Raw genomic sequence first — 13,548 nt, forward strand, 5'->3', positions numbered from 1 at the left:
AGTGTGTGTGTATAGTGTGTGTGTGTGTGTGTGTGTGTGTGTGTGTGTGTGTGTGAGTGTGTGTGTATAGTGTGTGTGTGTGTGTGTGTGTGTGTACCTGGACAGCTGGTGGCTGGTGAACAGCAGCAGGGCCGTCAGGACGTACAGGTAGAGACGCAGCAGCTGTTGCCGTGGTAACGTCAGGAGCACCACGCTGAGGATGTAACCTGGAGGGGGGAGGGAGGAAGAGAGAGAGGGATCAAGCACTTGCCTCTGCTAGACACCGTGGGGTAAGGGACGTACATAACAACAACAACAACAACACCAATAATAATAGAGAGGGTTTATTAAACAGCTCAGAGAGGAGAGGGAGAGACAGAGAGACAGAGAGACAGACAGAGAGAGAGAGAGACAGAGAGAGGGAGAGAGACAGAGAGAGAGAGAGAGAGAGAGAGACAGAGAGAGAGAGAGAGACAGAGAGAGAGAGAGAGACAGAGAGAGGGAGAGAGACAGAGAGGCAGAGAGAGGCAGAGAGACAGAGAGACACAGAGAGACAGAGAGAGACAGAGAGACAAAGAGGCAGAGAGAGAGAGAGACAGAGAGACACAGAGAGAGAGAGACAGAGAGAGAGAGAGAGAGACAGAGGTATTCTGCTGAGCAGTGTATATATATAAGTAAGTCCCCAACCACACACACACACACACACACACACACACACACACACACACACACTATACACACACACTCACACACACACACAATTATGATGTCAATGAGATTAAACCTGAATGACCTGACCAAGAACTGTAGGCTGGTTACCAAGGCCTGTAAGCTGGTTACCAAGGTTACCAAGGCCTGTAAACTGGTTACCAAGGCCTGTAAGCTGGTTACCAAGGTTACCAAGGCCTGTAAGCTGGTTACCAAGGTTACCAAGGCCTGTAAGCTGGTTACCAAGGTTACCAAGGCCTGTAAGCTGGTTACCAAGGTTACCAAGGCCTGTAGGGTGGTTACCAAGGTTACCAAGTATATCAAATATATCACTCTGGTCCCCCCCAAAGTCCGCACCTCCTTTGGCCGTCATTCTTTTCAGTTTGCTGCCCCCACTGACTGGAATGTGTTGCAGTTGACACTAAGGCCCTGTACACACTACTCCGTTTATTTTTTTTAAACCGGGCGTTTTCTACCCGGTTTTGCCTTCCATCCACACGCACCCGGCGTTCCCGGTTACTGAAACCGTGCTTTCTTGAGAACTCCGGCCAGGGTGAACTTTTGTAGAAACTCCTGTTTCAGCGGAGAGGTGTATACGGGAAAACCGGGGTTTTCGGCTTGAACGTCAATTGTGCGACATCTATGACTTTGTGGGCCTAACAATCTGTGACTGGTCAGTTTGTTTGTGTGGAGAGAAGGTGGACTCTGGACTCTCCCTGACCTACACCACACACACCCACAGACTCCTATTGACATCTTGGGCTCAGATAAACACAACGTTAGCCAATTCTATTGTTTTGTTGTTGTCATCATCCAGGCTCACCTCTACTCACGTCCGCACCTAAGACATTCTATTTATAGCTCTTGTTTAGTGCCGTGCCTGAGTAACCCCTGGCCCTAACCCTATGGTGAGAGAGGGTGGAGGCAGGTGTGACTCCTAGTCTTAGTCCATTAGGCATTAGGCTACTTGTAAACAAAGAAAAAGAAGCAGAAGAAGAAGAGGCTACATGTGCTAAGATGGACGTAAGGAAGATCCTGCTGATTTTAAACATGCTAACAGGAGTAGTTTCTTGTATGCAGAATAAAATCCAGTTAATCGCAGAGTTACTGGAGCAACAGAGGCACCGGAATATGCAACGGAGAATGCTGCTAGAACCAAGAGTCCCAACACGACACAGACGGCCCCGCAAACGTCGCCGGTTCTGGAGAGACCAGGTCGGACCTCTTGTTGGTGGGACAACTTCGAGAATGAAGTAGTTGTGGCAGAGGAATGGCGAGAGAACTTTCGTATGTCAAGGAGTTCACTGTTGTTCTTGAGTGAGCTTCTCCGCCCACATATTGAAGGACAGACAACAGTTATGCGATCACCTGTGAGTGTTCTCAAAAAAGTCGCGTGCACTCTCTACTATCTAGCAGACGAGGGGAGATATGGAAAGACTGCGAACTCATTTGGATTGTCCAGACAGGTTGTCTCAAAAATAGTAAGGCAAGTGTGTGAAGCTATTGCAGTCCACCTGGGCCCTGTCTATATTCAATTACCTGTCACAGAGTCGACAGTGGGGGGTCTTGTAGCAGGCTTCCACAGAGCCCATGGCATTCCACAATGTATCGGTGCTGTGGATGGCACACATGTGGAAATAAAGCAGCCATCCACAGCTTCACTGGACTACATGAATCAAAAGGGGAGATTTTCTTTAAACATCCAAGCAACGTGTGACTACAAATATTATTTTATTGATGTTGTAGTTAAATGGCCGGGTAGCGTCCATGACGCCCGTATGTTTGCTAATTCTACGCTCAACACACTTTTTAAAAATGGCACCATCCCCTCCTCAAAAAAGCGAATTTTAGAACATGAAGAGCCGATTCCAGTTTTCCTCCTTGGGGACCCAGCATACATACCCTCTCCTTCCCTACCTAATGAAGGAGTATGCACGTGGGGGAAGCACTGTCCAAGAGCAGTATTTTGGACTGTCCTCATGTCGAGCAAGAATGGTCATCGAATGTGCATTTGGAAGACTGAAAGCACGATTTGGAGCTTTGAGGAGGGCTATGGACATTAACCTGAACGACCTTCCCTTTGTGATATATGCCCGTTTCGTGCTCCATAACTACTGTGAGGCTACCAAGGAGACAATGGAGGAGAGCAGAGTCGTCGAGGCTATTCAGCATGACTAAGACAAGCAGCCAGCCACACAGAGTGATTTCAGAGCCCATTGCATTGCAACAGGAGGAAAGAGGGTTAGGAGAGTCCTTACTGAATTCCTTGATCCCTAAAATGGACTGTTCTTCTATATGCTTTTTTATTTTGTTTATACTTAAGTTGATGTAGGCTGTTTTCTTTTTTTCATATTGTTTATTGAACACAATTTACAGTCCACAGGACTGACAGCAGTCTTCTTTTAAAGTAACATAAACAAACTGTACGATAAAAATGTAAAATAAAGTCTCTTGTTATTTACAAGGTAATATTAATTGAGCTGCCTTTTCAGTAAAAAAAAAAAAATATTTAAGGTGTAGGCCTACATATAACATTGGTTACATGGTTACATTAACAATGTTCTTAAAACAACTTTCCAATTTTTGGAATTAAAGTAAAAAAAAAAGGAACTTAAATCAAATCAAATCAAATTTTATTTGTATAGCGCATTTCTTACAAGATGTAACTCAATGCGGTTCACACAATGAAAATGTTCAGTCAATCAGTCAATCAATCAATCAATACTGACAGAGCCGCGAGCAGGCAAAAGTAGTAAAAACCTGTATACTATGTAGCCAGGAAAAAATTCCCTTGCAGCCCTCTACCAATAGAGCGACTACTAGCCAGTTTGCTTACCAGTACCCAGCGGTCCAGGGGAGGCCAGGACCACCGGCACAAAGCAAGCAAGCAAGGGCAAAAACCTGTACACAACTTAAAGGTGTAGGCCTAGATACAACATTGGTTACATGGTTACACTACATACAACTAAAGTGTTGCAAGCTCTCTTTACATTTCACATGTAACACCTCAACAACAGGTGAACATTAACAATGTTCTTAAAACAACTTTCCAATTTTGGGAATTAAAGTACAAAAAAAAGGAAGATGACGCTCAAACAGCAGCCTCCCAATATGCCTACATTTTACCAGGGCTTTCAAATATCCTCAAAATTGGGTTGCACAGGTGAATTAGCATGAGATGTGTGCTGGGGTGTGGTGGGATGAAATGTGCCCTGTGGTGGGTTGTGAGTAAATGTGCGCTGGGGTGTGGTGGGATGAAATGTGCCCTGGGCATGTGCATCATAGCTGTGTCCATAAGGACCCCTGGTTTGGTATGGTTGTGGTGGTGGATGCATCGCTTCTCTCAGCAGTGCAAATCCCTCTGCAATTGAGCTTGAAAGTGATACAAGACTAGTAGTTAATCTGGTTAAGTTTTCAGAAGACTGCCTCTCTGATGCCTCCGTCATGTCCATCATTCTCCTCTTCATCTGGAGGTCTTCCTCGACTGCATGCAGCAACTGTGTCTCAGCTGGAAGTCTTCTTTTAAGTCTGTCCCGTTTGTGTGTGTGTGTGTGTGTGTGTGTATCTCTGTGTGTGTGTGTGTGTGTGTGTGTGTGTGTATCTCTGTGTGTGTGTGTGTGTGTGTGTGTCTCAGCTGGAAGTCTTCTTTTAAGTCCGTCCCGTTTGTGGGACTTGAGTTTAGCCTGGAAAGAAGTAGATCAAAATAAATATTAAGGAAAAAAAACAACTCCATTGCTGTAAACTTCCTGAGAGGGCATGAATTGAGAATGTATTTATGTCCATTACTTATTGATCAACAGTAGACTATAGGCTGTGATCTGCTCCAGCGTTATCAATAATGTGCTGTTATGAACCACAGGAAAGTCTGAGGACGTCTCGGTCGGGTACTGCTCTAGGAAGAGAGCGAGGATGTCGGCGTACTTGGACGGGCAAGACTCCCAGTCCACGTTTTCCTGCGTTCTGCTAACCTTGTACTCAAGTGCGATATTGAGGAATAGCTCCACTTCTTTATCAGTCCAGATAAACGATCCGCGTCCACGTTGTTGTTAGATGTGGTTGTTCTTGTTACCTGACCGGAAATGACAGCTGTTTTCCAGACTTCTGATTGGCCAAGGGGCGCAGCCAGACGCTATTGGTTATTTTTGGCGCGGTTTAAACAATGTTCGCGGTTTTGTGTGGATGGTGTTTTTTTTATAACTGTGATTGTGTGGACGCGATTCTTTTTTTAGGGAAAACCCCGGTTACCAAAAAAACGGTGTAGTGTGGACAAGGCCTTAAACTCACCACCCTAATCGCGTTACCCACTTTTAAACACTCACTTTTAGATGTTGTCTCGGATCACTGCACCTGCTTTTAAGTTAACTTCCCCCTGGTCCCTGCTGTCTTTTACATATTGTGTTATGATATATAGATGTTTTTGATACTTGTGTATGGCATTCATGTTTTATATTGTATATATTGGGTTGTGTTTTGTGTATAGACTTGCCTCTGTTCTGCCAATTGGCCAGATCGTCATTGTAAATGAGAATTGGTTCTCAATTGACTTATCTGGTTAAATAAAGGTTAAATAAAAATAAAATAAAAAAACAAGGCCTGTAGGGTGGTTACCAAGGCCTGTAGGGTGGTTACCAAGGTCTGTAGGGTGGTTACCAAGGTTACCAAGGCCTGTAGGCTGAGATAGAGGACAGGTAGTGCAGGTAGAGGGTCAGGGAGGGGAGGTAGAGAGGACAGGTAGTGCAGAGGAGGTAGAGGAGGTAGAGAGGAGGTAGAGGAGGTAGAGAGGGCAGGTAGAGGGCAGGTAGAGGGTCAGGGAGGGCAGGTAGAGGGTCAGGGAGGGCAGGTAGAGGGCAGGTAGAGGGTCAGGGAGGGCAGGTAGAGGGCAGGTAGAGGGTCAGGGAGGGCAGGTAGAGGGCAGGTAGGGGAGGTAGAGGAGGTAGAGGAGGTAGAGAGGAGGTAGAGGAGGTAGAGAGGAGGTAGAGGAGGTAGAGGAGGTAGAGAGGAGGTAGAGGAGGTAGAGGAGGTAGAGAGGAGGTAGAGGAGGTAGAGAGGAGGTAGAGAGGAGGTAGAGGAGGTAGAGAGGAGGTAGAGGAGGTAGAGGAGGTAGAGGAGGTAGAGGAGGTAGAGAGGAGGTAGAGAGGAGGTAGAGGAGGTAGAGAGGAGGTAGAGGAGGTAGAGAGGAGGTAGAGGGGAGGTAGAGGAGGTAGAGAGGAGGTAGAGGGGAGGTAGAGAGGAGGTAGAGGGCCAGGTACTTACCCAGGTAGTGCAGGTAGAGGACCAGGTGCTGGAGGAGGGGGTTGTGGTCGAGGCGTCTCCTCTGGAGCTTCTGGAGGAAGGAGCAGACGTCCCAGCGGTACAGCAGGTCCAGCAGCACGATGCCCGGGACCCTCAGCCCCACGTCCAGCACCGCCTCCACGCGCTCCCGCACGGCCACCCCGCCTCCCCCCGCCTCCCACCGCATGGCCCCCCCTCCCCCCCCCTCCCGCCGCTGCATGTCCTCCACCGCCTGCTGCAGCTGCTGCTGCTAGTCTCCCACCACGCTGTACAGAACTCTGGCTGGGGGGGGGGGGGGAGATGGGGGAGAGAGAGAGGGGGGGGGAGAGAAGAGTTAACAGACAGTAAAGTAGGTATGACATGTTTGATGATCCTCGTCACGTGCAGTATGTTATCCTGAACTATGACCTGATCACATCCACACAACACCTTGTTTACCTGTCTAACAACACCTTGTTTACCTGTCTAACAACACCTTGCAGTGTTTCCTCCAGGAATTTTTACATTAGTGGCGGAGAGCCCTGTCCATAGCGCGCGCGTTTTTTTTTTCCGCGTACACGCGCATGAAACGCGCACGCGCGCTCAAAACAACGACCTAATTTCAAACAAAACTAGAGGGAGGATGAAAAAAAAAAAAAAGAATATACAGAATATAAACTTGTGATACCGGTTTACATCCATCAGCTCTGAAGGTTTACGTTACTCACGGATCCAATGTCCTTCCAAACGAGCAGTCTTGGCTCCGTCTCAAACACAACAGGAAAAGTATGTCCAACTTGGCGAAAGTTTCCGAGTGTTTCCAACTTGCGCGAGTTCTTCAACTTGCGACAGTTTTTCAACTACGTAGATGTGATGGCTATCATTCATGTCTATCAAAATTATCAAATTAGCCATCGTCCTGGCATGATTGGGTGTTGGTTTCAACGCACCTGTTGTTTGTCCTTCCTCCGTTTGCAACAAGAAACTCTGGACCTTTTCATGAATTAATAAAGTGGTCTTAAAATCCAAAGTCCAAATAAAAGTAACAAACGAAAGTAATATATGTTGGTGTACATACCACAGCGCACAGTAGCTGCTGCTTGTTCTCCCGCTGTAGTTGTAGCTGGTGGTGGTGGTGGTACCCCGCCATAAACGTTGTTAGCTGATCCACCAACTAGCTCCTTTGCTCCTGCCAGCCATGCAGTTTCGGATCGCTCATAGCCACTGCTAGCTTCAGCAATGTTTGAAGTGTCTGGGACATATTTTTTCTTGAAGAATCCATCCATCTGTCGCTGTTTTCGTTTAATTTTTCGAAGTTATTTAACGTGATATCTTATTTGTGCACCTAGCTAGCTAGATCAGCTTTTTGTATCTTTTAGATGGTACTACCGGTAACTTTTAGCCCGTTATTTGCGAGGAGAAAACACAGGCGCCCAAGCATTTCGGCAGGTAAGACTGCTGAGCAGGGATGGTTTAGTCTGCACGGTTCTCATGCTGGTTCACATTTAGACCAATCAGGAGTAGCCCTTGTGTCACGTCGTCAACTGAATGTTGACGACTGAATTAATCTGATTTTGGATCAGCGGTTAGAGAGAGATGGGCGTGGATTTAGGTGCACTTTTAGTCAACATCCATTATAGCGCTGATCTAGGATCAAATATATTTTAATCAGCTAAAATGTTCAGAGGTGTATTTTTTTGGGGGGGTGTGTGGACTGAATCAATTAGTGGCGGAGGAAATTCATTCGTGGCGGCCCGCCACCAATAAATACATATAGAGGAAACACTGCCTTGTTTACCTGTCTAACACCTTGTTTACCTGTCTAACAACATCCTACTGCTGCAACACAACCACAACCATAACTAACACAACCACAACCATAACACAACTACAACCACACAACCACAACAACAACACAACCACAACCAGAGAGAGATCATGCACAGGGAGGGAACAGGGCTTCTGTTTCAGATCATGCACAGGGTGGGAACAGGGCTTCTGTTTCAGATCATGCACAGGCAGGGAACAGGGCTTCTGTTTCAGATCATGCACAGGCAGGGAACAGGGCTTCTGTTTCAGATCATGGACAGGCAGGGAACAGGGCTTCTGTTTCAGATCATGCACAGGCAGGGAACAGGGCTTCTGTTTCAGATCATGCACAGGCAGGGAACAGGGCTTCTGTTTCAGATCATGCACAGGCAGGGAACAGGGCTTCTGTTTCAGATCATGCACAGGGAGGGAACAGGGCTTCTGTTTCAGATCACGCACAGGGAACAGGGCTTCTGTTTCAGATCATGCACAGGGAGGGAACAGGGCTTCTGTTTCAGATCATACACAGGGAACAGGGCTTCTGTTTCAGATCATGCACAGGGAGCAGGGCTTCTGTTTCAGATCATGCACAGGGAGGGAACAGGGCTTCTGTTTCAGATCATGCCCAGGGAGGGAACAGGACTTCTGTTTCAGATCATGCACAGGGAGGGAACAGGGCTTCTGTTTCAGATCATGCACAGGGTGGAACTGATGCTAAAACGTTCGGCATCTGGCTTTGGGCTCGCGGCAATGTGACATGAACTCTAGTGACCTGGTCGTCTCGTTGAAAAACCCGTTAGCTGCGGCCACACGCACACTTACACACTTACACACGCACACTTACACACGCACACATACACATACACACACACATACACATACACACACGCACGCACGCACACACACACACACACACACACACACACACACACACACACACACACACACACACACACACGCGCGCGCGCGCACACTTACAGAGAACTCATACGTGAAACAAACCCACACAGAAACCCTTCATATAAACAACTCAACAACACTCACTTAAGTTCGCCTAAAGCCAAGCTGGTGATTTAGCATAGGTTAGCTTAGCATAGGTTAGCTTTGCGAAGCGTAGGGTAAGCTTCGCTTAGCATAGGTTAGCTTAGCATAGGTTAGCTTGCTTTGCTGGCAACGAAACCAGCCAGTCCCGAGGCGGGAGGAGAGCGCCAACAGGAACATTAGAGGACCTACGTTGCTACCAGGCCGGGGTGTGACTCTCAGGTGTCAGGGTTTCGCGGTGCTTCTCCGGGCGGATATCAACCATCTTCACTCGGGAGAGGAACCACCGCGCTGAGGCTGCGCATGCGCAAAGCGGCCATCGCTGCGACCAGGGGGGCGGGGGCTGCGCATGCTCAGAACGGACGACGAGCGACAGAGGATTCAGCTGTCAATGTTTACCTCTCTGAGAGGCTGTGTTCGGAATGGTATACTAGCATACTGCATACTAGCATACTCAATGAGTATATACTGCATACTGCATACTAGCATACTCAATGAGTATATACTGCATACTGCATACTAGCATACTCAATGAGTATATACTGCATACTGCCTACTAGCATACTCAATGAGTATATACTGCATACTGCCTACTAGCATACTCAATGAGTATATACTGCATACTGCCTACTAGCATACTCAATGAGTATATACTGCCTACTTGTTGTGTCCTGTTTATACCGCCAGTGGGCGCTAGTATGATAGTGATGTAGGCAGTGACGGAAGTGATGTATGCACTTACGGATGTGAAGAAGAGGAGTTGAATAAACGTGCGAAGTGAATAGCAGCTGCGTGTCTCCCGGTCTCATTCTTTCCTAACTACTTTCCTACTACAGAATACCACATTTTTGGCGACGAGGATGGCTATTTCCGTACCCTTACCTACACCGTTCATGACTGTGCCAGGCGAACCTGCTATTTCTTTTCCTACTTGGTTGAGAATGTTTGAAAATTACATGCTCGTAATTGATGCTACCGGAGAAAAATGGCCGGAGGAAAGAAAGCGCGCGGTTCTTCTCCATGCACTTGGGACTGAAGGACAAAGACTGTTCTACACTCTAAAGGATACGGGTGTTACCTACACTTCTGCCGTGGATGGACTGAAAAAGTACTTTGTTCCTAAGGTGAATGTGATTGCTGAACGTCACAAATTTCGACAGAGAGCTCAGGGTCCTGACGAGACGGTTAATCAGTTCCTTGCTTCATTACGCGAGCTAGCTGCAGCTTGTGAATTTGGCGTCATGGAGGAACAAATGATTCGTGATCAACTGATTGAGCGTGTTGCTAATACACGCATACGAGACAGACTTTTGCTTGAATCGGACTTGTCTCTGGACAAAGCTACTTCAATGGCCTTACAAATCGAGGCTGGACTACGGAACTCCAACGTTCTCTCTGGAGCTACAGCTTCGGTGAGAGCCATCGAGAAACAGCCGACGAGGAGGAGGTTCGACAAGGGCAAGAAGAAAGCTCCGACGACGACTGCACCTGCCACGGTCTACAGCCAGCCAGCTACAACTGGGAATCAGCGCGCCTGCTTCCGATGCGGATCCACAGGACACTTAGCTAACAAGCCTACATGCCCGGCGGTTAAGGTGACTTGCAATACATGCGGAAAAGTTGGACATTTTTCCAAGGTGTGTAGATCGGCTCAAAAAGAGGTGCGTGAGGTAGTGGTGAATGACGTTACTGTGCTTTACATGCAGGGGGCCGTCGTGAATGATAAAATGATGTGTACTGTACGAGTTGATGCAAATTATCATTCCCATGATGTTGAGCTGATAGTGGATACAGGCTCATCTGTTTCTATTATTCCAGAGAGTACTTACCAGACACTTTTCCATACATGTGTCCTTGCTGAGCCTACAGTGAATCTGCTTACTTACTCCAGAGAGAAAATTCCTGTTAAAGGTTGCATGCATGCTACAGTTGTTCATAATGGACATTCAGTTACAGGTTAATTGATAGTGGTTGAATCAGGAAATGCATTGCTGGGACTAGATTTATTTGTAGCATTGCAGATGTGCATTGAGGGTAACAAAATTATTACTGTTAGCCCTGCTAGCTCTCCTACTGTGCTCCGAGCACCTACTGTACAGAGTACCACTCCACAGACCGAACCAGAGGTTCTAGTACAGGAGTTAGGGTGTGCAAAAGGTTTTATGCACAAAATACAGGTTAAACCAGATGCTGTGCCAGTACAGCAGAAACTGAGGAGGCTTCCGTTCTCAGTGAGGCAGGCTGTGACCGATGAGCTCGCAGATCTACAGGAAAAAGGCGTTATAGAACGTATAGACGCATCTCCATGGGTTTCCCCTATAGTTGTGACCCAGAGAAAGGGGGGAGGAAAGCCTCGCCTGTGTGTTGACCTCAGAGAACCTAATAAGGCAATCATCAGTGACTGTCATCCCTTACCGCACATGGATGAACTGTTCGCTGAGCTCCGTGGAGCCACAGTCTTTTCTACTATAGACTTAGCCTCTGCTTATCACCAGTTGCCATTGCATCCAGATAGCCGTGATTTAACTGCGTTTATCACGCATGAGGGTCTCTTTCGTTTCTGCCGAGTGCCATTTGGCCTCGCTTCTGCTCCTTCAGCTTTTCAGAAAATGATGTCGACTGTACTGACAGGCCTGCCAGGCGTACAGGCCTACCTGGATGATGTGATTTGCTACGGCATCACACAGCAGGATCACGATGTCAGCCTTCGGAGAGTGCTACATGCTCTAAATGAAGTGGGACTTAAACTGAACATGCACAAGTGTAAGTTCAACCAGAAAGCTCTGCGCTTCCTGGGCCACACTGTGTCCAAAGATGGTCTTCATCCTGACCAAGACGGGGTCAGTGCTGTGGCGAACGCGCCTGCCCCGCACGACACATCCTCCCTGCGGTCCTTCCTAGGACTTGCATCGTGGTATAGTAAATTCATACCTGACTTCTCTACTGTGGTGGAACCGCTACGTGCTACACTCAGGGAATCTACTGACACTAAGTTTGAATGGACAGCGGATGCAGAGTCCAGTTTTACTGAGGTTAAGAGACTGATTACTGAGAGTCCTACCTTAGCATTATATGATCCTGAGTTACCTACTTATGTCACTACCGATGCTTCTAACTATGGATTGGGGGCTGTAATGAGCCAGATTCACCCAGACAATACAGAGAGAACCATAGCTTTTGCGTCCAGGACACTTTCTCCTGCAGAGAGAAAGTACTCTACCGTCGAGCGTGAGGCGCTGGCATGCGTTTGGGCGGTGGAAAGGTGGAGAACCTACCTGTGGGGACATCGTTTTGTCCTACGCACAGACCACCAAGCGTTGACAACCCTACTCACTTCCAGGGGTACGGGTCGCGCAGGTCTGAGAATAGCGAGATGGTCTGCACGTCTACTATGCTTTACTTATGATGTCACTTACCATCCAGGGAAACGTAATGTGACTGCTGACTGCTTGTCCAGACTCCCTCTGCCTTCGACAGGAGAGGTGGAGGAGGAGCCAGACATGGTGGCTACTGTGTTCACAGGTTCCTCACATGCCATATCTGTGACCGAGTTCACTGCTGCCTGTGAGGCCTGTCCTGAACTGACGCAACTGAGACAGCAGATACAGAAAGGTTGGCCAAAATGCAGTAAGAATGTGACAAAGGAACTTGCTCCATATTTTAGAGTGAGAGATGAACTGGCTGTGGATGAACTACTTGTCATGAGAGGCCCCGACCGTGTGGTGGTTCCTACTACACTACGGTCTAAAGTTGTAAATTTAGCTCATGAAGCGCATCAGGGAATAGTGCGTACTAAACAGAGACTACGAGAGCTATATTGGTGGCCGCAAATGGACAGATGTGTCCAGACATTAGTAGGCTCATGTGTACCCTGTCAATACAATGACAAAACAGCCAAAACTGCGCCTGCACCACTTACCCCAGTGGAACTGCCAGGTGGACCATGGGAGAAGGTGGCCATTGACATTGTTGGTCCCTTTGACTGTGCGACATGGGACTGCCGTTATGCTATTACACTCACAGACTATTACAGTAAGTGGCCAGAGGTGGCGTTTGTCTCTACTGTAACTACAGAGGCGGTTATTAGCTTCTTGACTACAGTGTTTAGTCGTGAAGGTAACCCTTCCTTCCTGGTCTCTGACAACGGATGTCAGTTTACCTCCCATGCTTTTGCAAGCTTTCTGAGAGAGAGAGAGATAAAGCACCTGCGTTCCAGTGTTTATTATCCAAGAGCCAACGGGGCTATTGAGAGATTTAATCGAGTTCTCAAAGAGTGTATTCAGACGAATGAGAGAATGCACAAGCCATGGAAACATGCAGTAACAGAGTTCTTACTGAACTATCGCGCTACGCCGCATGCTACTACAGGAGCTACTCCCTTTGAGTTGCTGAGGAACAGAAAGATGCGTACAAAACTAAATGTCCTCCCTGTCTCACAACAAATTAAGTCACATGAGAAAGTGCAGGAGACAGTGAGACGCAAGCAACAGGAGAGTAAGGAGTACACAGACAGAATGAGGGGAGCGAAAGTGCCCATGTTCCAAGTGAATGACACCGTACGTGTCCCGCAGACCGGAGCATGTAAAAAAGGGATCATCAAGATTCACAGAACCGCTGACAGTAGTTAGTAAAGCAGGACAGAATACATACCTGCTCAGTGATGGTCGAAAATGGAATGCATCCAAGCTTACACGCTTCCCCAAGGATGCTCTGTCTGGCACCAGTGGTGAAAAGGAGATTGAGCTAGAGGAGTTCATGGTG

General features: G+C 47.6%; 1 protein-coding gene across 1 annotated transcript in view; it reads right to left on the reverse strand.

Moving 5' to 3' along the window:
• Window positions 1-6,145, reverse strand: part of LOC308174817 (RING finger protein 145-like) — a gene marked incomplete at both ends in the record, with an annotated part of 38,039 nt that extends 31,894 nt beyond the window's left edge. Inside the window, 2 exons of the mRNA XM_080549932.1 lie at window positions 98-206; window positions 5,941-6,145. Coding sequence (XP_080406058.1) covers window positions 98-206; window positions 5,941-6,145 — 314 coding nt within the window. The remainder of the gene's footprint in view (window positions 1-97; window positions 207-5,940) is intronic.
• Window positions 6,146-13,548: the final 7,403 nt, after the last annotated feature.

This window comes from Nansenia antarctica (genome assembly GCF_963989245.1).
Source record: "Nansenia antarctica genome assembly, chromosome: 20".
Classification (NCBI taxonomy): domain Eukaryota; kingdom Metazoa; phylum Chordata; class Actinopteri; order Argentiniformes; family Microstomatidae; genus Nansenia; species Nansenia antarctica.